Raw genomic sequence first — 27,945 nt, 5'->3', positions numbered from 1 at the left:
CTGTTCTTCGTTTGCCCATCCATTGATATTTCAGACTCGTATGGTATATTACACATTCCAATTCTCGTCCCAACTCTCTCTCACATCTTGAACTGATTTTACGAATTTGCCCATCAGATCCATCAAAATTTTCATTCCCTTTCTGGAGAAGGGTTTTGCTTATAAAATTCAAACCCATTCACTCCAATCATTTTCGTTCCCTCATAATTTGTTTTTCCGATTCAGTTCTCAGACTAAATTTTCTCTCCGCCCAAACACTATTTTTCCCAAACCTAAACTCACTCAAATCCGTTAATCCTCCGCCGCATTTTCGGCTCTCCGCCGCCGTAGCTCGCCGGAATCGTAGTTGCCGCCCGGAAAACTAACTCAATACCGATTTTCCTATCCCGTTGACCGCCCTGATTTAGGGTTTTTAAGTAACAAGTTAGGGTTTGTGGAGCAATTTTTTTCTTTTTTTTCCAGAGGATATGTTGGGAACGGGATTGCAGCTGGGACGCGGCGAAGATCGGTTCTACAATCCGGCCAAAGCTCGCCGCGCCGCCGACCAACTCCGGCGGGCTCAGAGCGACGCGTCTTCGAGCCACCAGCAGCGGCAACAGCAATCCTCTTCCTCCGCCGCTAAGCCAGCCTCTGACCTCGCCGGCTCGCTGGAATCGGCGGCGCCGATGAGCAATCTCCAGCGGTTCTTGCATTCCGTCACGCCGTCCGTACCGGCTCAGCTTCTACCTAAGGTCTCATAGATTTAATTATACATTGGTCGAGTCGTTGATTTTCCATTTATACAATAAATGTTTATTTATTTATTTAGATTTTTGTGGTGATCTTATCAGACGACGATGAAGTCTAGGAGACCTTCGGATTCGGAATTGTGCAGGCCGTACTTTGTTCTTGGTGATCTTTGGGAGTCTTTCAAGGAATGGAGTGCTTATGGTGCCGGAGTTCCTCTGATTCTGAACGACACTGACTCCGTTGTTCAATACTACGTTCCTTATCTCTCTGGCATCCAAATTTACTGCCACTCTTCCAATTTGCCTTCTAAGCCGAGGTCATAATCAAAACATCATTTATTGATTCTTTCTGGCTGATTCTGTGCCGTGTTTGATTATTCTATGATGTGTATCTTGTTCTTTGGATGTTGGTTTTCGACTTAACGGCTTTTTTATATTAGATTTGTGTGGAATGATAGGAATCAGGTACAACTTTAGGGGGCTTTTATTTTTTTTTTTTAATTATTTGGTGGAGTTTTTGAAACTCACAGTTAACATCATTGCTAAAGATTTCGTCTTGTTTTGGGTTGTGGTTTGGCGGTTTAGCGAACTTCTTGTTTTAACGGCTTCTAGATTCGTTACGTGAGCTTTATGCAATAACGGTTACTTTGAGTCTTTTTCAACGAAATCTTTTTTTTTTTCTTTCCTTCATTTGCTACGAGGTCTAATTTTGGGGACTTTAGTGCTGTTTGTCTCTAAATTATCTTGTTGTGTGATAGGCGACCGGAGGAGGACAGTGACAGTGACTTTAGGGATTCAAGTAGTGACGGAAGCAGTGATTGCGAACCTGAAAGAAACCTAAAATTCACGAGTGAACAACATAGTAAACACAGTGTGTCAAATGATGTGTCTCAGAGATTGGATAGATTATCTTCGAGAGATTTACCTGTTCCAATCCAAGAAGACGTGTCTAGTGATGAAGGGGAACATTTAAATCCCCAGGCTTGCTTGATTTTTGAGTATTTTGAGCGAGACTCTCCTTATGGCCGTGAACCATTGGCGGATAAGGTCAGAAGCGGCCATTTAACCTACTTTCCGTTGTTGGGATTAGGAAGAGAATTAAAACCCAGACTTATCTTAATTGTTTTGTCGTTGCAGATATTAGATATTGCCTTCCGTGTTCCCGAGCTGAAGACTCTGAGAAGTTGCGATATTTTATCTTCCAGCTGGTTTTCGGTTGCCTGGTAGCGTACCTAAACCTGCATCTATTTATTAACGTTTATGAATAATTATGGCTGTGGTTATTGATAATGCTATACTTACAGGTATCCCATTTACAGAATCCCAACTGGGCCAACTCTAAAGGATCTAGATGCTTGCTTTCTGACGTACCATTCGCTGTCTACACTCGTGGGAGGTAATAAAAACCGTTGTTGTTAATTTGCGTGTAGGTCAAATAAGCAAGATTTTTGCAAATTAGGCCTGTATTTATAACATTTTATTCTTGTGCGGGATTCTGCTTTTTGCAAATAACCCTTTTTTTTTTATTATACCGAAGTATGCTTGTATTTATGAATGCTTTTCTGTTTGTGATGATTGTCTTAAGGTCTAGATTTGCAATGATTTACAGGCATTTCCGTATCGCTGTCTGTACATTTGTTAATTGTGTTTTCTTATTTAAAGTTTACCACATCTATATACCGCCATTTCCATAATCGAATTATAAAGGAAAGATAGGTGACATGTTTATCTGTTCGCTTTTAAGTAGTTCCCTAAGTTGAAACCGGTTTTTACTTTCGCCTTGCTTGAAAAGACCATCATTATTTCAGATTTTTTCTTTTTTTTTTTTTTGCAAAATAAGGCTGCATCATTTATGAATAATTTCCTGTTTGACTTTCTTAAGCTTTAGATTTATAATAAGTTTCATCTATTTTCGTTTCGTTTTTACAAATATTATTCGTATTTTCTTATTTATAATCATATTACCTATAACGTTCTAAACAAATTTGTATTCCCTCCCTATGACGTCACATTTCCATTAGTAATTTTGAATTGATTTACGTAACTAAATTTGTTGCATGAAACCGATAGAGATTATTAACATATCGGCAGCGTATGTTTATTTCCTATTGATACTCGCTGAAGTTGCACGTTGTTTTTATTACTAGCAAATGCGGCCATTAGGTTATATTTATGTACACTTATGTCTCTGATATTTTTGTATTAAGTTAATTAATATAATAGTTTTTTTTTTTAATGTTTCCATATCGCTTTCTTGCGTATTTATTTATAACATCTGCATAGTGTAGCCTAAAATCATGAAAGATATCTACTATATAGTTGACGTGTTTATTATTTACTTCTGAGATTCTGTTAATCGATTATACATTTTTAAATACTTCCCCCACATTGAGAACTTTCTTGTTATCTGCCAATTATTTCAGATGTTTTCTTGTCTTTTTATGAAAATTGGGCCTGTATTTATGAACACTTTTCTCTCCTGATGTTTGTATTAAGTGTAGGTTTGTATTATAATATAGTAAAATCCATATCAACATATCCTTAGGACGTACCAGTGACTTGTTGTTTTTTTAGTACCTGCCTAGGTTGAACGCCGTTTTTATTATCAGCTTGAAAGCCTTACTAGCAAAATACCTCCATTACTTGAGATCTTTTTTTTTTGTCCCTAGATGTATAATAAACCTTTGCTTTTATGAAATCAAGCAATACTGTGATCGTTGTGTCGGTTTCTTTCAGGCATACACAAAGCTCCGGCTCCAACGCTGGCCCCGATTTTGATGCGGCCGAGCGAGGCCGGTGGTGTTTCCAAGATGTCCTTGCCCGTTTTCGGCCTCGCCTCTTACAAGTTCAAAGGCCCGTTGTGGACCCCGACTGGCGGTTTCGAGCGCCAGTTGTCAAACTCGCTCTCTCAGCGCGCCGACACCTGGCTCAGATCGCTCAACGTCACTCACCCTGATTTCGTCTTCTTCACCCGAAGGTAAACCCCGGGACGTGAGGAGTAACGTGACTACCTTTCTGGTTGTTGTTCAATCCGATTTTCTGTTGTTTATTTATTTTTATTTTTTTAGAGATTAAAAAAAAAAAAAGTGGTGAAGCTTGGGTGATGGAAGAGTGAAGGGAAGGGATAGTAATGTTGAATAAGGGAAAAAAGAAAAGAAAAAGAAACGAATAGAAAAATAGAGTTAGACAAAGCCTTAGAAATGGCTAAGCTTACAAGTTAAATGTGCTTAGTTTAGGCAAGTCCTATCTTGCAGTTTTTTTTCTTTTGGGTCTGTCTTTGTTATATGACGTTAGCAAAGAGTAAATTATGAGAAGCCAGGCTGGTTTTTAATTGTCCTGATGATTATAGGATGATGCTATTTAATTTTATAAATGATATATAACATAGCGGGGTTTTTTTTTTTATTATTATTATTATTATTTTTTTTTTTTTTGTATGTAAGCTTCAACTTTCAAGTTTGATTTCTCAGTATTTCTTTCAGTGCTTATGTTGCTTGCTTCATTCCTGCTAATTTTACTGTGCCATATAGAAGTTTTATTAGATATCAATCCGAACATAAAACCCATTGCTAAGATCAAGATAACAATCAATACCGGTACCACCACCTCGATCTTCTTTCCTAAGGCTCTTTGAAGATTATGAATGTTCAGGTCTAACCTTAAACGACCCCGTTCTTGTTGCGATTTCGAGGGATCTCTAGAGATTATGACGTTTTAGATTCGTCCCATAGAATCACAACCCTCTCGAGATCGCTGGAAAAGCGACCTTAAAAGCTTTAACAGTGCAATTGACATCTCTTGCGTTGCAACATGTTCCTCGAGTGTTGATCCATAAATCGGGATTAACATTTATTATGATGAAATTAAACTGTTGACTACATGATATTAGAAAATATATCAAATATATCTCTTATTCATGCAATATTTGAGAATTTAGCACTAGAAGATGTGTGTTAATATATCTATATATATATATATATATATTTTAAAAAAACGATGTGGACATTATTTATAAAAAGGAGGAAATCAATTACGAAAAATGAAAAAAGGGATATATTTCCAAAAATATCATAAATTCAGGGTCCATAAAGACAATCTGTAGCCCATTAAAGCTCATGTCCAATAAAAAAAACAAGAGTCTTTTACTCAAAAAAAAAAAAAAAAAAAACAAGAGTCCAAAATTAAAGTTAAAAAAACAATGAGCCTATTTTTCTTCCTCAAAAGCAGAGACACAAATAAAATAAAACAAAATGAAACAGATATAATATGAGTGTTGTTGTGTGAGAGAAGAAAAAAAGGAGAGAGAATGGCAGTATCAATACCAATCTTGGCCATTGTGGTTTCTCTTCACCTCATAGCCTTCGTTTTCGCAGTCGGCGCTGAACGACGTCGTAGCTTGGTAACCGAAATATTATATATATATTTTTTTAAGTTTGTTCTCTCTTTCTCTTTCGGTGTGTGAACTGTGTCGTTTCGGGAAATCTCAGTCGTTTTATATTTTCTTTGGAAATCAGGCTAAGGTTGTTGTGGACGAGTACGACGAGTACTCGTACTGCCAGTACGACTCCGACGCGTCGACGGTGTACGGACTAACGGCGTTTGGGCTACTCTTGCTGAGCCAAACGGTGCTTAACGGCGTCACTCGCTGTCTCTGTTTTGGGAAGGGTTTGGTCTCTGGGACTCCAACTACCATCACTGTCTTTTTCTTCATCTTCTCCTGGTAATAATCCCTAATGATAATGATAGATCTCTCTGCTTTTAATTACTTTACTTTTTTTTTTATTCATTTAATTCTGGTTTTTCGAATTTTTTAGGAGTTTTATTTCTAAAGAAAAAATATTGCACTGAATTGATTTTTCTAGTTTCAAATATCAAATTCATTATTGTTTGAGGAAAATAACTTGTTGCCCATATTATTATTATTAGATTGTGAACGAGATGGACCCGAGTGGGGTTGTTTTTGTTTCAATAATAATATTAATATGAAGAGCAAAATTAATCATAATGTATTGGAACAATTTATGTCACTAAGAGAATACAGCTAAGTTTTGAATAATGTGACTCTGACTATATTGATCTAATCTTATTATAGTTTCGTTTTGAGCATTTATAAAGTGTAGGAATTTAATGGATCGAGATGATTATAAAGTAAAAGTAGGATTGGAGAGGTAAAGTTCTTACAAGGAACTTAAGCTTTTATTTTTATATTTTATTTCAGTTTATTTCTTAGCTTTTTGACATTTAGTGTTAAATTGATAGAACTGGCTTTGGCTTTTATCTTTCTTCTTTTTTTTTTTTTTTTTTTTTTTTTTTTTGAAAGAGTCTTCTTCTTTTCACTTTAGTTTTTCTTTTGTTAATTTAGTCGACTAAACCAAGTCTTCTTCTTTACTTTTTTTTTTTTTTTTTTTTTTGCTCGAACAAGTATTCCTTATACTTACCTTCAACTTTAAACCTTCTCAAAATCCTATTTTCTTAATTATAACGTTTATATAATAAAATTTAGAATTTCTTTTCATTTCGTCCCACACTTTCAGATTCCATGGCTTTGTACAATTAAATCTAAGGACATGATATAAATGATCAGAAGTTGTAGGATATGGTTTAAATTTATGGTACACCGTTATATTTGATGAAATGTATTCCTACAATTAAAATTGCAGGGCATGGTATATACTTGCAGAACTTAATTATGGTAATATATTAACAAAACATTGTATCAATCGATAATGTCAAATACGGTCACATAAAAAATTAAAGGAAAATATTGTTTCCATAGTTTATTTTTAATGATACATGGTGACGGCAAAGAAAAAGTTGTTTCCAACTTATAATTTTGTTTTTTTGAGGTAAATTGGCAGCTGTGGCTCTTGAGTTATACAAGTAATTGCACTTAGATCCCTAATTAATATGAATAAATATATACATATCATATTTGTGATTACATGAAACATTTAAGCTCAAATTACAAAGAAATAGTGTAAAGATCAAATAATGGAGACAAATGGATTGAACCCATGTCCTCACAGGTGGGAGATAGTGTCACCCAAGTTAGATGCTTGATGGTTATCTTGACATGTGTTAATTTTTTTTTTTTTTTTTTTTTACTATTTTTCATTCATAAATACATATCATATTTGTGATTACATGGAACATTTAAGTTCAAATTACAAAGAAATCTTGTAAAGATCAAATAATTGAGACAAATCGTTGTCTCGCGGGATTGAACCCATGTCATATTTGTGATTATCTTGACATGTGTTTATTGTTCGACTATAAAGCTTATTTTGAAATGGTAAACTTTGAGTAATCGAGCAAGAAATGCAATTAGGACGAGCTTTTTGGGAGCGGAGGCGTGCTTGTTGGCGGGGTCGGCTCGGAACGCGTACCACACGAAATACAGAGGAACGTTTAGGGTGGACCACGTTTCGTGTGCCACGCTTCGCAAGGGCGTTTTCGCGGCCGGTGCGGCTCTGACGCTGATGTCACTCGCCGCCTCCGTTATTTACTATTCACTCCACTCCAAGGCCGACACCGGCGGCTGGCAAAAGCACCGCCACGACGACGGCCTTCCTATGGCTGTTTCCGACTACCCCCAAGACCAAGGGAACCAAAAAGTCTGAAAAAAAAAAACAACACATATGATATATCTATTTTTTTTGCTTCTTTCTATTCCTAATATAGTATATGATGTTGGAAACTTTGTGGTGCAAATATTGTGATCCATACTCTGTTGTTGCTTGCCATATGGGTAGTTGTTTGTGTGATTGTGTTGTTTTGTTTCGTTGTGTCTTGTGAGTCGATCAAGAGTGACAAAATAGGGTTTGTTTGATATGATATAGAAGAGCGATCGCTAGTGATTGCAAACCAAGTCAGTATTTTGGGTGGTAATTCGAAGATTTTAAAATTATCAGCCTGGCAAATTTGATTTATTATCACGATAATATATATATATATATATATATATATATATATATATATATATATATATTTAGATTCATTCTCTTATCAATACAGATCAATTTGTCACGAATTGTGCCTCCAATTCTTGTATTTCATGTGAAATTTTTCATTGTTTTTATAGTAAACTAAATTACAAGAATAGTAAAATTAATTTACCATCAAAATAGAGTTTTTTTTTTCTTTCATAAAGTTGATGATTGCATTAAAAAAAAAACTTGTTTAGGTTCACTTATTAAGAAATTTGTTTTTCTCTATAATGACATAGTCCCGTCCCGTTGTTCTTGTAATTTATTAGAGGATTTATTAAACTTTTTAAGTAAATTAAATGATGAGCATGGTAAATTTAATATACTTTGGATAGATATTTGTGGAATAATGTGATGTTGATTAGTTTGGTGGGTTATATTTTTTTTAATTAAATGATACTTCGACTACTATTTTGATCGCGATAGGTGGGATGTGATACTTGCCTTTCCCATTATAACCTCTATATATTTATTTATGTATTTATAATTTTGTATTTAACATGTATCATTCTATTCTTGGATGCAGACCATATTTTTATTTTTAATTTTTTAATTTTTTTTAAAGGCTTCTCAAAGGTATATATCGATATAAGCCAAAAACTTAGATTATAAACTCAACGCAAAGAAAATTCAAAAACTTATACAAGAAGAAGATGAAAAATAGAGTACAAACAATTATAAATACATCAAAATAATATATATATATATATATATATATATATAATACATATTTAATATATCATATATATAACTATACATTTTTTTTTTGAAAAGTGGCGTTTTTGGTCAAGATTACATGATATATTAGCAATGCAAGCGCATGTGTCACTATTGCCCAAGATTACATGATTTAGTACAGTGACATTAAGCTGGAAGATGATAAATCCTCCACCTGTAAAGGGACATACATTTTTGCAGCCCAAGTTGCTCGAACCAAAGACATCTCTATCGAAGTATGTATGAAATTATCACTAGACCAAACTAGCTACTACATATATAACTATACATATTCTATCTTCAAGTATTAATCATACACTTATTTATTCATAAATTCGTCTTGAATTTATATTTATTTATGGGGGTAAATTATGGGAGACAAAATCCAAAGGCCAAATTTTAAGTATAATTATTTAAAGGTTCCATTATGGTATTGGATTAAGTCGCGTGTTGGGTTGGGTTGATACTTTTTGAAATTCAAGAAGTGAAATATGTTATGGACTAACGCTAATTCAAGGTTTATGGCTAGATAGTAGGCCACTTTCCCATACAAATACATATGGAAGAAAATTTAATTGCCAATTTTCTCTTTATTTTTATTATTACTATTATTATTCTCCATCAATTCTCTTTAGTAAAAAATTACCAAAGGACTACGTTACATTTACTCAGAAACTCAGGAAGGAAAAAAAAAACAGTTTTGTGTAATGTAACATACAATAGTTAAAGTGTTTAACCACCATCGCCATAACTACAAAAATGAAACAAAATAAAAATTGATTTTATGACTTAAATCCACGATCTCTTTGAATGAACTTCCTCAACTATGATTATGTTAACTTCTCTTGATACGTCAAGAGATGATCTGAAAGCATGTGCGAAGCAACTTTAAAACCATGCCAAAGCCATTCTTTACGTTCATAGGCACTCTAGAGTTTCTTTTGTACCAAGTTTAGTATTGAATTCATATCATTTATATAACTATTCATTGGACGAGAATTAGCATCATTCTAATTTTTTATTTCGGCTGAGAAAAAAAAAAGGTTGACTGGACGAAATAATTTTGTATAAAATACTAGCATCATGTCGGACTACTATTCATCGGATTCTGATATCGATCGCGATCGACAAAGACGTAAAGTGAGATGGTCCGATCATCGGAATCGGAAATCTCTACATACCATTCTTGGAGGAGGAAAATGTAAAGTATCAGATCTTTAGGAAATTTATACTTTTTGCATTGAAATGTATTTTGTACGTTCTTTTTCATAGTTTTCTGGAGGGTATCAAAAAAATAAAATAAGAGAACTTTCCCGTAAAATTCCATTCCTTTTTTCAATCTGAGAAAAAAAAAAGTACATTAAGATTATTATAATTATCAGTTTCCTGAGAAAATTAAGCTAATCCAAGGTTTCGTAAATTAAATTATAATTTCCTCGTATTCAACTATCAATCTCTATTTTTTTTTTAACTATTTCATATGAATTGATTTTGCAGTGGCTGATATAATTTTATGGAAGGACATGAAAGTTACAGCTGGGATATTCGGGTGTTTAACAGCAATATGGTTTCTTTTTGAAGTTGTAGAGTACAATTTCGTCACATTTTTATGCCATGCCCTTCTTTTCTCTATGGTCTCTATATTCCTCTGGTTTCGTATCGCATGGCTGATTAATTGGTATTTCTTTTCTCTAATTAACTCTTCACATTTTTAGAAGTTCAGCCAATAATTTTACTACTGATATTCATTTTTTTATATTTTATTTTGACTTGTTGAAATTCTCATGCCCTAATAAATGTTACTAGATTTTTTTTTTTTTTTTTTTTTTTTTTTTTTTTTTTTTTTTTTCATGAATTGGTGTATATATATATAGGGATCCACCAGCTACAGATGAAATTCAGCTATCTGCGTCTACTTGTAGATCTTTCTTCACAAAAGTAAATTGGGTTTTGGTCAACTTTTATGAGATCTCAACTGGGAAAGATCTAAAGCTCTTTTTTCTGGTATGTAAGCCAAACATAATTTGATTAGTACTTACAACTTTTGCTAATAACATAGATACAAACTTGTGCAGTTCGAATTTTAAAAAATATATAAATTTGAATTGGATGCATAAGTTATGAAATTGGGTTGTTAACTTGTGGCAATCATAAATTAGAAAAATATAATTTATTTGCCCAAAATACTCTTAATGGCTAAAAATCAACATCCGACCACATATGACTCCTGCAAAATTCAATTTGTGACTTACTAGTCATGTACTTTTAAATTTATCTTTATTAATAACCCTTAAGTTAAAGAGATTTGTGGGCTATAGCATGGACAACGTTACTCAATCATAAAAATACAAATAATAAAATAAGACTATTATCTCTACTAGTCATTTCTTTGATAAAACTTACAAATAAGAGAGAACTTGGTAACTAATTGCTCAATTCAATTGCAGGCCATTTGTTCTCTCTATTTGGTCTCAGTTATTGGGGCTTATGTCAGCACGCTGAATCTCTTTTACATTGGTAAGGAATTTTTTAAAAACAATATAATGCTAATCCATTAATTTGGCCCTAATTGACTTTCTTTATGTGGATTGGTTTTGAAGTCGTTGTTTGTATGGAAACCATACCAACTTTGTACGAACGACATCAAATGGAAGTGGAAAATGTTGGCCACAAAATGTATAGAGAGCTGAAAAAATTGTACATCAGATTCGATCGCACCGTTCTTGTCAAGATCCCAAAGGGACCAGTCAAACAAAGAAAGTCTTACTAATTCATTGCAACTCAAATAATTATTATTCCTAATTAATTCAAAAAGTTACATATATGTTTCTTTAGTCACTTTACATGTAATGCGGTACATTCATAGTACACCAATTCAATATTACTATTTATTGTTTGTTTCTTTTTTTCAAGAAAGTTATCTTCACTTCACTATAATTAAGATATATCATGTACAAGATATTGATATAATAAGAATAGTTAGATGTGAGAATTCACCTTAAATAATTTCAAATTTTTAAAAATAATATCTCGATTTAATTTGTTCTTGGGCCACAAATTCTAATTTAGAATATCGGTCGCACTCGTTTTGATATGATTCTCAGAGCAAGAAAACAAAGGTATTTTAAAGTTTTAATTCCAAATTCAATTATTCAAAACTTCAACGAAGAATTTCATAGTTTGCACAAAGATGATTGAAGAAAGTTTAAATTATGGCTTGGACTGATCCTTCACATCTGGAATCACAAGAGTTTAGAGTCGGAAAAGTATACTGAAACAACAAAAAAAAAATGTTTTGGCATGATCATAATAATATATATGGGTATGGCTGTTGGTTTACCGTCATTATTTTAGCTCAAATAATGATTTAGTGGGCATAATTTAGAAGGTTGCATTTGTGGTGTTTAAATATGTGTTTTAATTATGGTAGTGAAGTTTTATGATTATGTTTTAAATTATGTGTGTATTTATTTTTATTAATGGGTTTTAATGTAGCTTTTGGTTTTGTTAACATGAAAGGTTGTTAACATTTGTTTCAATTTTTAAGGGTTTTTAACACCGAACTTGAAACTTGCAACTCGAAGAGATCTATTACCTTAACGATATAAGATGTAAAAGAGAGCTCTAAACTTTTCAACTCTTCTAGACCTTTCAAGTTAACCAGCTTCGCAAGCTAGATCCAAATTTTTTGGATCATAGATGTTCCAAAGCGTGCCATGAATGGGTCCTTTAGGTCTTTTAACGATCCGATTACTCCCTTGTTTTAGGCTTCTGACCCCCTCGAAAACAGGTCTAGTGAGTGGGAGGTAGAAAGCTTTGTACATGGCCCTAGGGATCACCCTTTGCATCGTCATCATAATACTGGATGTGATAGGCGGGATCCGCATTCCCATCGTAAAGAGCGAGATTCGAGAGTTTAAAATTTCTCGTGCAGGTCTCGGCCAATATTTGAGTCGTTAAAGGGAGGAAGTTTCCTCAACTACCCCGTAGGCTCCATAGCCGCCTACGCTGGATTCTCGGATGTCACGGATTTCGGTTTGGAGGCTGTAGATCATGGTGACAACATCGACACCGGTGGTCGGAGTAACACCTTGCTCAAGAGAAGTTACTTGTAGCCTTTCATTTGATTCTTGGTTTGTACGGTGGTTCCTGTTAGTCGGAACCACATGGGGTGCATTAGGTCGGGAACTTAGTCGCTCGCGCAAATTCTCGCCACGCTTATTGTATTGGGCAATCAGATGATCTCTAAGTTCTTGGTTTGCGACACGAAGGCGTGAGCTTAGTCGGACGTCTTGCTTTTCGTGCGCCTTAGCTTTCCGCCAGGTTTTCCCTTTGACCAATTCAGTCATTGGCTGAGCATCGGGAGTTTCCTTCTTAGGAAGCGACATGTGCGTTCTTTGTCTTAGGTCGAAGATTCGAAGGTCCGGTTTCATCCATGATGGGGAGTGCCCAGTCCTGAACGAGAGAAGTCTCGGTGTTTTCAGAATCCTCAAGACCTTCGTAATCGGGATCACCCTCTTGGTCTTCGTTGTTGAGGTTTTCGGGACCCAATCCCCTCGATTTGCATAGGCCTCGAACCCATTCGGCTAGGAAGCCTAGCGTTAGCTTCGGTCAGCCTACGGATATTCTCTTCCATCTCATTTGTATGAGCGTCCCGCGGGCTTGGAGTAGGAGATGGTGAGCGAGTTGAGCTCTCATTGGAGAGCGACTCTTCATCACCATGCGCTTGTGAGTGCAAGAAATATTTCGAGCTTCCCGCTGCATTATTGGGGTTTCTACCTCCCTCAGGATGTGCGGGCTGTTGATTGCTCATATTTTTCTTGAGTTTGAGAAAATTGGATGTTTTTTTAGAAGAAAAGAAGAGGAAGAGATTTTGGGCTGTTTGATTCGGGAAGTCCCCTCCTTCTAGCGTCAAAATGTTGTTGTTGAAAATTGAACAACTATTTAAAGCTTCGGACGGTTCGACCCAAGGCCGGACCAAGTGGCCGCACCCGAGCCAAGTGTGAGAAACTCGAAAGTCACGAGTATTGCTGCTATAGCTCAAGAACGTTCTTCGTTCGTCGCGGAGACCTGAGAGTAAGAAGAAGAGAAAGTAAGCTTAGAGGGGCGCAGAAGCAGTACCTTTAGCGCGCGCTCCGACGCTCAACATTAGTCTGATTGCTATGCTTGATGTGGGGGGCCGATATTTGTTAGTGAATATCAGGAGATTTGTGACTCGATCAGAGGAAACTGTTTGCGGAATGTCCTCAACAGGGTTTAAGAACTCTGGAATCGAGTATAGAGTGTTTAGAATTGTGTACTTAATTGAATCCCTCTGAGGTAAGAGGTATTTATAGTGAGTATGAAGGATGAAAAAGGGCCCTTGAGCGGAGGCAGCTCGAGTGGTCGCGCGCGCATCGAATGGATGGAAGATAAATGAGGCGTGCGAGGAGGTTTCCTCGTCGCGCTGAGGCTTTGACGCGTGCAGCCATTTCGGGCACGGCTGCAGCGTGCGAGCGTGGGCTCGGTTTGGATGGACTTCCGGCCTCTTTTGGGTTTTGATGGACTTTTTGGTGACCCGGTCCATTGGACTTTTTTATCCCGAATCCGTCGCAAGTCATGACGGATTTAATGCTTTCAAGAACAACGGATAACAACATTTAATTTATGTTTTATATTTGGAAGTGAAAATTTTCACCATTGAAGCATAAATTTTTGTTCCGTGTCCACGAAATTTTTTATTCTTAATGACCGAAAAATTCCTTCGAAATAAAAAACGAAAGAAGCAAAGCAATGGAACCAGTACTCTTGTTCCATCGAGACACCAGATTTATGTTGGTCCTACCTTTTATAGGTGCTCCTCTAAATGATTCAAATAAAAATTAAAAATTAAAAAAAAAAAAATTTGTGAACCATTTATATGTATATTGGTGAATAATTCAAACTTCTATATATGCCACACAAATGTTTTGGTCGGTCGCATTATGTACTTCTTGCAGAAAATATCGTAGCATTATTGTGTCAGTATATCAGGGTTATTTCTGTTGTTATATATATGTTTGTGTTTATATAGATTATAACTGTTCAAGAAATTAAAGTGCATTATATAGTCTGCTCTTACATAACATGTCTAAACAGAAAAAATAAAAAATAAAATTCAACCAGGAAGAAAAAAAAATCAAGCAAATGAATAGTTATTGTCATGTCAGATAATAATATCTTCCAATTCATATATGGCCACTGCAATAAATATCAATATATTTACATTTTTGTCCCACATTTCGTATCAATAGACACAGAAAACAATTTTTATTTCTTCATTGTTTGATAACAATAAAAAGGGAAAAATTATAGCAAATTTTAGAAACAATACATAATACTTTTCTTAAAGTATTTTATTGGTCAAGAAATTTAGCGATTAGGCTTTAGCGTGATAACATCTTCCACACATAATGATAGTGTGTATATATATACATAATTTGCTTGTTGCGCCTTACAATTTGTAAATATTTACTAACAAAATGTTATAATAAAGTTTGGTAAATTTTGATATAAAAACCTAATCTAACTTTAAAAAAATTATATATTAATCAAACTTCTCCAAAAGGAATTTCTTTCAATATATTAACTAGAAAGCAGAAAGCTTAAAAACAATGAGCACATGAAATGAAAGCATGGCAAATGTAACTTGTTATGTAACGACCTAGAATTTACACTAGAGGCTATAATTGCCAACTTGCTTGACAATATGCAAGAATTGCGGATCACAAAAACTAAAGTAAGAGAGAGGGCTATATTAATTATTAAATCATCTTAATATACCCTTTTCAATTTGTCACATTCACTTTCCATGTTTTTTTTTCGTCAATAAAGCTGGCGTGGACAAGGATAAGGTTTTTGGACTTGGTCAATATTTGCTTATTCGTCTTTTTTTTTACCATTAAAATCCATGGAATAATATAAATTTTGCATCAGCTATAAATGATGCAACACATGTTGTCACAATTCAATTTATTGATTATAATTTTTGGCTATATATGCATATCATCATAAATCAACACATCATTAAACCAATTGATAATCATAAACATAAAATCTATATTTTGATTATACGTACACGGTCCTATTTATTCAAGGGAAAATAACACATATATATTTTGTGTTTTAGTGAAATATCGAGTTTAACTTTTGATTTTTAAAAGTATCGAGTTCATACCATCTGTTTAACTAAAATAACAAAATTATATCCTCAAATGGATAAAAGTCTTATAAATATCCATTCCATTGATGTTAACACTTATATAAAAAAAAAACGAATCAAATTCAAACTAGTACCCTAACTTCTAAATTCTCAATTTTGAAATAAAAAATAGTCTTAAATCAAAATTAAGTAATAAAATTCATATCTCCCAAAAGATGATTTAATTCCGTGTTCGAATTGCAACTCTGAATCCTGAAGTCTCGGTTCGAATATGTAATTTCAATGACTATAAACTATCGATTTTAACTCATTATTTTTTTCTGTGTTCTCCACGATTCAGTGACTGTTGTTTGTTTTATCGTTTTAAATAAATTACATTTATGGCGCGAATGAATAAAGATAATTGGTGTTTACATATAAATATTATAGTCAACGTCAATGAAAAATCGATAAAAATCAATAGAAAAATATTTGTAGCACTGTTATCTATTTCAAATAAAAATTTCGTCATTTTAGTTAAACAGAAGATGTGAACTCGACATTTTTGCAAAATCAAAAGTTAAACTCGACATTTGTGTCATATATACTATACCACGCACACCACTTGATTCACACGTTTAGTTTTACCAAAACACCCCTCCTTTTGTGGGCACGCCTCAATCTGATGCCGTTTCACACGAGAACCAAATTATATATAATATATATTCTTAGTTTGACCTTAGAGAAATATTTGTGTTTGATTAGTCAGCGAGCAATTAGAAGGGCAAAAATATATACATATATTATATTATATATAAGAAGACCTAGAGAGGGCAGGGCTATCAAAGTTGCAACAAGCCATAAAGGGTCACATAACATATATATATATATATATATCGACCCTTGAACACCTCTTACAGCTTATTTACTGTATATACAGATAGATAAGACAGACATAAGAGAGAAAAAGAGAGAGATATCTATAGTAATACAAGCATTGTTGTAACTTGTAATTACACGTATAATGGTGAGGCAATTGAGAGATTACTACTTATTGGGAGAGATTAGCAATAATGGGTTGAGCGTGAGCGGTGTGGTGTTGATGATATTCGTGGCTGTGGCGGTCATATCGGCCGTCGTTTTTTCGTGCGCCGACGGAGCTTCCAAAGACAAGTCCTCCGATAACTACGCCGGAACCGCGTGCGCCGCCGGCTGCGGTGGCGGCTGCGGCGGTTGAATCACGTCGCGACACCTGTCTTCGGTTTGAGGATTCATTACTTTCTTTTTTTCATTTTCAAGTGTGGTATTGTTAGAAAGGAAGCTAAAGGGAGGGAATTTAGTTGGGGAAGGTAAAGTAGTTAAATGTAACAGTTATGACAGACTCACCACGCCACCAAAATGGTCTCTGTTTTTTTTTTTTTTTTTCCTCTCTCTCGCTCTACTTTCTTTTTTCTTTTAGGAGTATTTCCATTTTTGCCATTGTTTCTAAAAAAAAAAAAAAAAAAAAGGAAATTCAGTTGGGTTTTTATGAACTAGCTTTATCGAGGAGAAGAGAACATACGTCTAAAATAATCTATTTTTTTATATTTCATGATTAGTATTTTACAAGTCTCGGAAGTCGTGCTGTATGGTGAAATTTAAAATATACTCGTTTAATGAGATTTTTAAAACAAAAATTGTCTGTCACTCTGTGCAGTAAAACATCGCCTTTGACTATATTTAATATTGGTCAATTTGATCAATGGTCAACACTATTTTGGTCTAACTTGAATAGCACAAAACGGAATAGAGTACGTGGGCTAAAATGATATTCAACTTGACATGAATACATGATGAAGAAATATTGACTTTAAAATAATACAACCATTGATAGTTGGCATAACTAGAGAACTAGTATCATTTGTATATGAAGAAAATTCCAAAATTTATATAATGATACCCATAATTAAATCGTCTATGGTCTTAAACTGATGACTTTTGGTCAACAAATTACACTTTCCTATCCTATTGGAGTTTTGATTTGCTTATTTACATGAAGTATAGAAATAATGACTACGATTCTAATTTCTGCAAATGAAAAAACAAAATTAAGTAACAGCATTTTAACAAATCATTTCATAATCTGTATACAACTGTACGTTTTACTTATTCAGTGAAGAGGAATTTAGCCAATCCAAAGTCTTGCTTTCTATCAGAAGAAAGATGTCACACATGTTATTCTTTCTTCATTCTTTATTCACGTTTGAAAAGAAAAGAAGAAAAAAAAAAAGATCAGTCTATCAAGGAATAAAATGCTGGTAGACCAGAAAACAAAAAGCATTCCGTTACGGCTCTGGCGTTTGAATTTTAGGCTTTTTCCTGATTTCGGTGGAGGATATATCCATTCGGAACTTCTCTTCAGGTATCGAGATAAACATGTCTCTCAACTCCTCCGGTATGTCAAAATCGTCCAGGACCTACATAGCAAATTAATTATATAAAAATCTGTAATAAAAAAAATAAAATGCCATGTCGTATTACCTTAAAAACGCCATCTACATTTCTGCCGCCCACAAGAAAAGTACAACCCGTTGCCTTGCAATCGCTAAGAATCTTCCGCATCTTATTATAGTCCCCGTCATAGTACTTGGGCTGAAATAGAATTAAAGTTTAGAGCACAATATACCTTGTCGATGGATTTTTTATTTTCTCGGGTGATTTATATCTCACATGAATAAGCCTGGCCACTGTGTCAGCACCGATTACAAAAGCGCTGCCTGGAAATAATTCGGCTTTCTTGAAGAAAAACGGTTGATTTGATACGATTACCGTCTTACCTGCGAGTTCAGAGAGACAAAAAAAAGATGACATCACTTTGCATATTAGCACAAATGAGGAAAATTTGGAACCCATGACAGATCACAATCCATTACTGCGATTTTTGAATTATCAACTCAATCTTGGATTTCCACTTTGATATGCTCTTTTAAATCATCCAAATATAAGACCACAAAATCTTACCAAACTCATCTCTGGGTCATTCAGAAGATAACATCAAATTTAAGAAAATCTAACCTTGTTTCTTTCGCTTATCGAAAAGTATGTATGGATATACAGGCAAACAGACAAATGTGAGATCACCAAATTGTATTATATTCTTAAGCTATATGAAGAGAAACAATAGTGTGAATGTCTAATGCTCAAATGGTCAAATACCCATATTTAATCCATAGCCAAGAGAGATGAACTAAAATTTATAACAGAAGCAAAGCTTACCGGCTTTTTCAAACTGTTTGACGCGGTCTTTTATTTCTGAGACAGAGAGAGGAGGTTTGTCGGCATTGACTGCTGACAATTCGAAGCACGGATATCCATCTCCACAAATACTGCACAGACATTAGTAAATCAAGAATCCAAAAATAAATTCTTATTCATAAATTTGATCCCATTGGAAAAATTCAAATCGCTTTCAACATCCACAAACAAACATTACCACGTTCAGTAGAGATTCGAGAAGACACTATTTTGGTTTATACTATATCAATAAGGTATTATTCCAAGAAGTTTTACGAATACAATCACTTGCGGATAGTAATAATCCGCCTTGGTATAACTGAATATTTAATGTCTCCACAGTTGATAAAATCTCAACAGGTATTTCATGCTCACTGCAAATTGAATGTTTTGTTACAAACTATCACAAATTCAAAAGATGAAATAAAAATAATTGCAATGAATTGGGTTCGACAGTTGAGATAACAAATTTCAACAGGCATCAGTGTCATTTCTGAAATAGCACATGGGGAGGCTAAAATAGTTGTATAAGGACCCGGATAATCATACAGGCTTTGTGGAAGCGTGGAACTCATGGATTTTCTCCAAATAGAAGCTCAAATCAAAGAGAGGCTAACTATGTCCTTGACCTCTGATATTTGACTTTATTCAAAATTGAGAGTATGCCTTCAACTAATTGAACAAGAGTAATGCTGGTATAAGAAATAATTGAACAAGGGTCATGTGTATGCAAGAAATACTAATGAAACATAGTATCGAGAAAAAAAAAAATCGTGCAATTTGATATAGCTCCAAAATTTACGCTCTGTTATTTTTTATATGGTTTTATAAAACATTAACACTTTATATAAACAAAGGCCACTTTATATAAACAAAGGCCAAAGCCAGATTTACAACAATTCGGAAAATATTTAAAGAGCTACTTGGACCCATATTATCTACTCGGATGAATACCCCATTTCATGTAATCAATGATGACTCATAGGATACAAAATTAGCATCCAGTAATGGATCAACTGAAGAAATCACAATTTTATGGCCAAGGAAAAATAGGTCGTGCATAACCAGGCCGATAGATGATAGAAGAATAATTAGAGACAATATTTCTACATAGCTGTTTTGTTTAAGCTAGCTCTTTGTTAATTCTATTTAAAATGATTGTCAGCGCATTGAATACGGTCATCGAATGGGAAATTAATGTTCATCTAGCAGTGGATGATTACACAATCTTCGCAAATATTAAACAATATACCGACAATCTTTTTTGTTTTTTAAGTTTTACTGAATTCTTGTACCTGGCAGCGATGTCTAAGAGCTTAAGGTGGCCTTCATGCAATGGATTAAAAGAACCAGATAATATGATTCTTCTCTCTGCATTCAAGTTATCCTTCTCTGCAAAATGTGCAACAACAAAAAAGACATTAATATATAAAAATTAAGTATCCATGTACACACTCCGTAGAATCATGTATCATATCCTACCATTTGCAGAGGGATAAACCTTAAGGCATATTTGGCCGTCTATAAGCTGCTGTAATTCTTGGTCTTCGTCAAACTTTTTCTCACATTCATAAGATACATCAGAATCAGTTAAATCTGTGACAAATGTTTCAGGAACTTTGCATGCACACGCAACAGCCTGTAATCAAAATTTTAATATGGCTGCATAAGAAACAGGGTTGACAATAAGATTAAGGATGAAATTATCGGGCAAAGTAAATTCGATATATTCATCTATGACATCTATTTTAAATAACCCAAACATTTGAGACCATGATTTTATTTATCAAGGACCTTGAGTAAAAGTTCACTCGATAAACGATCCTCTTGCTCTCTTGTTCGCAGTCCCTGTAACAAAGAGATGCCACATTTAAACTATTCTCATTCCAAGACTCCATGCTTAAAGAATGAAAAGAAAAAGATAGTGGGAAAATAACAAGACTCAACAATCACCTTAGAGAGAGTAACGGTCGAAACCCAAAGTCGATCGGACGTTCTTGTTGACAAGTGAAATCTGTTTAGAGATGTATAGCATACTATGAAACGCGGAAGGAATACAATTAAAAAAATGAGAGCACTGACTAGCAATCCATGCCAAAGTATTGCAAACTAAGAAAGTACATGGGATGATAGAAGTACATAAAACGAGTCTAAAAACCTCTAAAACCCATGAGAACCATACCTGTGTTCCCCAATTTTCGGACGTGCGCTAGCTAAAGTGCCGGTAAAACCCACACCGAGAACTGGGGAACCTATCCCAATGACATAAACAAGCCGAACAAACCACACTATCAACATTTCATACTTATAAACAACTCTCAACTAAACAAGCTTTCATTTAATTTCCCATGAAACTTAGACAAATCAAATCAAAACTATCCCTTGCATTTATATTCAGAATCATCCTGCCAATAAATAACTCCTTCTTTCTCTCCACAAACATTTTATCTCCAAAGCCCGATGCAAACTCTGGCGGATGCTCCAAACCCCTCTGATTTGGTCTCGGGAGGATCGAAATCCGTCGGTGAAAGTTTCATCTTCTCCGGCGGCCTAATCGGCATCAACTACGTGCTTCATTTCGATGGGGTTTTCTTCATTTCGATGGCGGCATAAAGGAAGTCGTGTGATTGCATGAAGGCTCGCCAATGGAGGCTATTTGGGTGTTTGGCACGGGAGGGATGAGTTGCGTTTTATTTTATGTTATTTTTTTTTCTTTAAAATAATCTGTCTGGTTCAGAGTTTGGTGTTGATTTTGTTAGTTTTTGCATATTTAAATTGTGGTTTTTTTTTTCATGAAGATGAAATAGCCATCTTTCAGTTTTTGGCAGTACAGGCACTCAATCGTCTCTCTTCATGATCGGTGGTCATCGGAAGTTTTGGTTCATACACCAATCTTTGAGGGTATTGTAAAAGAACCATTGAATTGCTCTAAGTTTAATGTGGTCTTGAATCATTTATGTCTTGAGCTTTTATCTTTCTTTGTAAGATGATGTTTGATGTTTGTACTTTTAGGTGTTATACCATTTTTCTAATGGAAAAGCCTACCTATTTTCTTTTTTCATTATGAATAATTAGTGCAGACTTCAAATTTTCCAAAGAACTAGTCACAATTCTCCGATAGACATTTCAACGAAACACAAGCACAAACCAAAAACGCATATGATCGCGAATCCTAAAAATTAAAAGAACCAATGAGCAAATTACGCAGAGTGAATTACCTGGTTTACAGAGCTTGAGCGCGCGATTGTAGGCCATCAAAGCCATCTCTTCCGCCGTAGCTAGGCTGCAAAATTGGTTCGGAATCTACCAAAAAAAACATGAGACTATGGAAGCCAAAAGAAGCAGAGAAATGGTGTTAGAACAGTACTTTGCCGAGCAACTGAATCATCGACATTCTCGAGTACGGAACGACGGCTTCGAGGACGGAATTGGAAGCTCCGGGGACTGAGATTAGCCAACCAACTGCCTGGATAATTCGCGTTATCAAAGTCGAGATCGATTTCGAGTAGTGTGGTTGTATATGTACATCTGTGTGACCTGACCTGAGAAGCTCCGCCGGCGAGGAAAAGTACGCACTGAGTCGGAGAAGCGTGAATCGCTTCCACGGCGGCTCTGAGAAAACCTTCGCTCATTGTCTCGACTCTTTTTTCGATAATCCGTTCAGGGCTTCGTTACCTGTGTTGTGATTTTGTCGTTTGTGATGTCAGAAAAATCAGATAATTAATTTCTCGATTAACTCTCGAAACATCACTAGAATAATATTAGTTGACGACTTTCCATAATTCTACTTTATTTTTTTTATTTTTTTTTTGAGAAAAGGGACGCGGGGCCTTCTATTAGATTATGGGTAAAACACCTAGAGATACAGCTTTAGATTTTCTTGATCCAAAGTACAAAAGGAACCTCGATTGGAGCCGATCAACCGCTAACATTAACGTCGCCAAATACAAATAAAAGTCCAGTTTGTGCACAGAAAGCACAATGCGAATAGAGCAAATATCAAGCTATTTCAAATATCCCTGAATGGATGGTGGAAAGATCCGACCAACCGTGGTCCATCGACCATGAAGAAGACAAATCTTCTGCCTGCATAGACAAAAGTTTAACAGAGTTTCCCGAGCGGAAAGTTGGACGATAGCTAACCCAACTCCAAACCAAAACATAATATTACCTACTAAAACAAAGTTCCAACAAAAACTAAATAAAACCAAATCTGAAACAATCAGCAAACCAAAACCAACACCCAGATCGGCGGAGCGCATCTCCGAAAGACAAGCCCCAATACCGCGACGAGACACCCCCCGCCGGAAACCCGAGACAAGCGGCGGAGCGAAGCTTTCGTCGCCGGAGAACGACGAACAGCCACCCAAAACCCACATCCCGAGAAGAGCGGCGAAGAGGGGCTGCGAAGCTGCGAGGAGCAAACCCAGACGATGACGAACAGCGGAGCTGTGCACCTCGGAGAGGCTGTCGGAACAACCCGCTGGCTGGATTTGGAGGATTGAAACAGATCTGAAAAAGTTCAAAGAAAATGAGAAAAATAAACAAAAGCTTGGAGGAAAAGAGAGCTCGAGGGGCTCCCCCCCAGGTCAGAGCTTGCCGCAGCAGCGGCGTCTGGGCCCCGAAGGGGACGGCGGCGGCTCAAACACTGAAACTTTTCTGCTAGGGTTTTTTTTTTTTTTAGCAGGAGAGAGAGCCTCGCGATATATTATAATTGTACTTTATTTTCTCCCCTATTTCTTTTTTTATATTTATACGATAAAATAGACAATATTATATGATTTATATCATTAAAATAGAACTACATCATTAAAAAAATCAAATAACAATATTTTTATTAAAATAAAAATAATAACATTTAAAACTTTAAGAAATTGATCTTAATACAATTACACTACACATGTTTTCTTGATTTTTTTTTACTCTGACATCATACATATTAATAATTACATAATTCCTATATTATTTCATCCTAATTTTTTCTACTTTTTTTTTTCTCTAGTTGCTATCTATTTCTCTAAGAGAGATGCTATTTGGCACAACTCACGAGTGGGAACGATCCACTCATGAGTTGACACGTGGCAATCCCACTCGTGAGTTGTGCCCAAAATCATTTCCGTTTCTCTAATGTTTGTGATGTTCTTGCTTCAATTTCTAAGAACGTAGTATCAGTGTATTTTACTTTTTATTTTCACTTTCTCTTGGCCATTTTTTGACCATTCGGAAAAATCTCACGTACTTCATTGTCACTCTTGTCTAGATTAGATGACAAAGTATAAGCCCTTGTTTCTGAAACCTTTGTTCTCTTTGCATATTTGCTTTGGTAAATTGTATTTCATTTACTCATTTCGGCTCATCCTTCAACAATTTCCAACAATAGTCGAGCATAAACTTGGGATTATTCTTTTTTTACTCGTACATATGATGGGCATTCTTAATAATTTGCTAATATGACCAACCACGGCGTGCTTTTTGTACTTGTTTATAACACCCATTAAAACGTGCCACTTTTTAATTCATCTTTTCCTGATGGTCATTGCATTGTTTTTCCACTCTACTTTTCTCTTCTCGTTGACGATTAATGTTGAAGTAGTCGGCGATTCGATCCCAAAACTTGTTGAAGTTTGGTCATTCTCAATGATGTCATGTTTAGATTTACTAAGCCATCCACTTATCAGAATTATGTTTGCATCCTGGCCTCATTTCACATTGTGTTTTACTAAGAAATTCAAATGCCACTTGATTTTGAAAAAAATAGGTTTAGGGTTTAAAAAACAAGTTTAGGGTTTAAAAATATATATATTTTAGAAAAATTTATGGTTATAGATTTTGAAAAACAAGTTTAAAAAATAAAAAAAAATAAGTTTTGGAACCGAATTTTCTAAAAAACCATATACTGAGAGTTTCAAAAATATTTTTAAGAGAAAAGTATAAAACAAAACAAACAAAAAAATAATTTTCTTTCAACAAAATTTAAGTCATACAATTTTAAAGAAATGGCATGACACATAAATTGATTTGGTGGCCTGAGCCACCTTGCATGGTGGTTCAAAGTTTTGACATAGTCTCGGAATGAGACAAAAATTTAACCAACGATTCATCTTGAGATCAAGTGAGAATTCACTGAGTCATCCCGAAGCCAAAATTTTCATATGAAATTTTGGCACATAGAAATGTGTTTAAATTCAAGAATTCGTGGAGGAGTTGGCATAATCTAATCTCCGCCAATTTAGGAGCCATCCGAGAAATCCGGGTGCACAACTAAATAGATGCCTCTGAAACTCGAACGAGAAATTTTCGAAATCACTTTGAAAAAAGTTTTTCAACATTTTCTATCATATGGACAAAGGTTGGCCAAAGAAAAAAAGTTTTCCAACACTTTTTTCTATCATATGGACAAAGGTTGGACTATGAAAAAAATGAAACAGTTGTCTGAAAATTGATATTTTTTAGATTCTAGGGTCAACAGGTAAGATGACCCATAGGCGAGAAAATGTTTTCACCAGGGTGTCACCATTGAATCTGCCCTGTCACCACCGTGCCAAAGTGAACTAACATCTCTTACAACCAGTAGTGGTGGTCGGAGAATCTTTGGAGAAAAAAGGGACAATTTATTTCAATAGATGATTGTTACGAGAACTCATGATGGTTGATTATGAACCCGAGTGAAGGACTAGATCCGCTCGTGATGTAGGACTCAATTGTTTTGTTAAAATATTTTTTTTAATTCTGCCATAATATGTTATGTCAAAAAAATTTCCGAAACCCTAAATGTGATTTCCAACATGGATGTACTCATAAACAAAACAACCTCATTTACTCCTTGTTCGAGGATTTCATGATATTAAAGCGGGATGAGGTGCGCATTATGAGCTCTTCGCATGATGTGGACGAAGACTTGTTGCGAAGAGGGCTAAGGGTGTGGCATGGACGAGGACTTAATGTGACCAGTGACTTAACACAGTCGATGACTCCCGTAATATGATGTGGACGAAGACTTGTTGCGAAGAGGGCTAAGGGTGTGGCGTGGACGAGGACTTAATGTGGCCAGTGACTTAACACAGTCAATGACTCCCGTAATAAGGCCAAGGGCTTGGCATAGTTGAGGACCCAATACATATGTCAAGACGCGTGTCAAGGACTAAGGACTCGGGCATCGAAAACTCGTCTTGTTGCACACTTCTTTCCAGGTGCATGCGAACCATCTGCATGCCGCAAACCTAGAGCTGGGCTGAGGTACTATAAGCTAAGGACTCACACTCCGCAAACTTGTCATGGCTCAAGGTGCCAAATATTCGGCGTTCCATAGATTCTCGTGGTTGTGCGACTGGCTAGGGTGCCACATACTCCAGGCTAAGCACGGCTTGGTACGTCAAGAAGTCGAGCTCGCCGAGGTCTAGGAGGACGTGGTTGTTGTGAACCTTAGCTTTTCATGGAATCATTCACGCAGACATGGAGCCATGTACTAGGCTTGTCGAAGAGCCGTTTGTGTCATGAAACTTAGCTTGTCGTGAACTCGGTCTCAAGGACAAGACTATCCGAATATTTGTCCATGTCGAGGAACTTGATGACGTGAACTTGTCACGGAACTTTAGCTTTGGGCCTTTCTTGAGAGATTTGTGTAATGAGTTTGTATTTGTAATATCGCGTTTGGGCTCAGGTCTTTGACTTTGTTTTTTGGTCTAAGGACCTTGACTTTGTGAGTTATACTCATTATTTTCAAACTTTTATCGTTGTTATTGTGTTGAATTGTATTTTTTTTATAAAGGAAAACGACGCTATAACAATAGATGGTAGCTCGTAGAAAGGTCGATGTTATTTGCTAGATGTGGAGGAGTAAAGTTGTTGGGAGCTCGCCGATGGAAGCAGAGATGTCGGGAGTTTACATGGTTTTGCTCTTGGCTAAATTCAGAGGAGAGAAGCTCGTTTTGGTTGAAGGTGACAATAAGATCATAATGGATAGCTTAGGTGTTTCTAAGATTTGTCCGGTTTGGAATCTGTTGCCACTATTCTTAGATATTCTAGAGTTGTCTAAATGGTTTGTTGATGTTCGTTTTGGGTGGACTAGTAGAAAGAACAATCGTTTGGCTCATGAGTTAGGTCAATGGGCCAATTTTTCTATGGAGTCCGATTTTTGTAATCTTGGGGAGTCTCCGCCACCTGTGCGGAGAGCTCTTCTCGACGAGTGTTGAGTTTCTATTGATGCAAGGGGTGCTCTTTCCTCGTCCGTCTCTCCCTCTGGGGTTTGACGGAGAGGTTTTATGAGGTCCATTTTTCAAAAAAAAAAAAAACAATAGATGAGTCTATTAGATAAAAAAAAAAAAAAAATTATAGCCTCCTTTATTTTTTATGTGCTTGAGTGCTTGCTATTTATTAAGTACATGTGTTGGATACGAATCAACTTGTGAGTGGTGATTAGTAAATGTTGGACTCATTTACGAAAAATGAAAACAGTACTAGTTTATCTTTTGTTCACGAGTAACAGAAAATAAATATGAGACTAGAATGTAAATTTAATAGTACGGTATGTATATGGAGTCGATACAAATGCAAGGAAGAGTCATGATGATTCCCTCTTGCTTATAGTGAACCGTTGAGGGAACACAATATGATTAGGGCCACAGGCCACTAAATAATGTGTTCCAAATTTTTTTTATATTTTTTATTATGAAGTATCATCGGGAAAGCCAATTTGTTATTTCATATTTCTATTGGTTTTGATTCTCTAAACTTTATTTATATTTTTTTCTTTTAAAAATACTATTGGTCTCTTGATTTTTTTTTTTTTTTTTTAAAGACAGCTTTGCTGTGGGGATTGAACCACGACCTCCACACAAGAGGTGGTGTGGAATTACGACTAGACTATCCTAAGTACCATATTGGTCTCTTGATTGAAAATTGTTTATTGTTTCTTTAATTCAAGATAGCATAATATATTATATATCTATAAAAACATAATTCGATTTTTCTTTTTCTTTCATTTCATTTCATTGTAGTATTGTACCATAAAAAAAGTGGAGCCCATCACCTACTTTCCCTTTTTTTAATTTGCCTTTTCCTTTTTCCCACTCTCCAAATTATC

General features: G+C 35.3%; 4 protein-coding genes across 5 annotated transcripts; 3 read left to right on the top strand and 1 right to left on the bottom strand.

The window, feature by feature from the left end:
• Position 1: 1 nt before the first annotated feature.
• On the top strand, positions 2–4,131 carry LOC149401896 (uncharacterized). The gene is made up of 6 exons (XM_089608905.1): positions 2–731; positions 831–1,045; positions 1,487–1,775; positions 1,866–1,951; positions 2,033–2,124; positions 3,465–4,131. Exons 1-6 carry the CDS (start codon positions 468–470, stop codon positions 3,707–3,709), a joined length of 1,191 nt encoding a protein of 396 aa, XP_089465031.1. The 5' UTR covers positions 2–467; the 3' UTR covers positions 3,710–4,131.
• Positions 4,132–4,922: 791 nt separating this feature from the next.
• LOC149401895 (aerobic coproporphyrinogen-III oxidase (DUF1218)) lies at positions 4,923–7,663 on the top strand. Its single transcript, XM_089608906.1, has 3 exons — positions 4,923–5,127; positions 5,243–5,448; positions 7,057–7,663. Exons 1-3 carry the CDS (start codon positions 5,035–5,037, stop codon positions 7,346–7,348), a joined length of 591 nt encoding a protein of 196 aa, XP_089465032.1. The 5' UTR covers positions 4,923–5,034; the 3' UTR covers positions 7,349–7,663.
• A 1,772-nt stretch (positions 7,664–9,435) lies between these two features.
• LOC149401894 (Reticulon family protein) lies at positions 9,436–11,353 on the top strand. Its single transcript, XM_089609966.1, has 5 exons — positions 9,436–9,632; positions 9,929–10,109; positions 10,306–10,435; positions 10,879–10,948; positions 11,032–11,353. Exons 1-5 carry the CDS (start codon positions 9,515–9,517, stop codon positions 11,199–11,201), a joined length of 669 nt encoding a protein of 222 aa, XP_089466092.1. The 5' UTR covers positions 9,436–9,514; the 3' UTR covers positions 11,202–11,353.
• A 6,301-nt stretch (positions 11,354–17,654) lies between these two features.
• LOC149401893 (Nucleotidylyl transferase superfamily protein) lies at positions 17,655–22,612 on the bottom strand. 2 transcript variants are annotated; one of them, XM_089608891.1, is made up of 12 exons: positions 22,406–22,612; positions 22,231–22,329; positions 22,082–22,166; positions 21,046–21,115; positions 20,817–20,877; positions 20,658–20,711; positions 20,346–20,502; positions 20,159–20,255; positions 18,846–18,955; positions 18,300–18,406; positions 18,111–18,221; positions 17,655–18,046 (listed from the first exon to the last, which is right to left on the bottom strand). In XM_089608891.1, exons 1-12 carry the CDS (start codon positions 22,493–22,495, stop codon positions 17,915–17,917), a joined length of 1,173 nt encoding a protein of 390 aa, XP_089465017.1. In that variant the 5' UTR covers positions 22,496–22,612; the 3' UTR covers positions 17,655–17,914. The 2 variants fall into 2 exon arrangements, with proteins under 2 accessions (XP_089465017.1, XP_089465019.1); XM_089608893.1 differs by having other exon boundaries at positions 22,231–22,325; positions 22,406–22,608.
• Positions 22,613–27,945: the final 5,333 nt, after the last annotated feature.

The sequence above is a fragment of the Urtica dioica genome, chromosome 3 (genome assembly GCF_054948205.1).
Source record: "Urtica dioica subsp. dioica isolate 48M chromosome 3, U.dioica_male_clone48M_v1_H2, whole genome shotgun sequence".
Lineage (NCBI taxonomy): Eukaryota > Viridiplantae > Streptophyta > Magnoliopsida > Rosales > Urticaceae > Urtica > Urtica dioica.
Note: the sequence above shows the minus strand (reverse complement) of the source record. Positions and strands in the feature narration are given on the sequence as shown.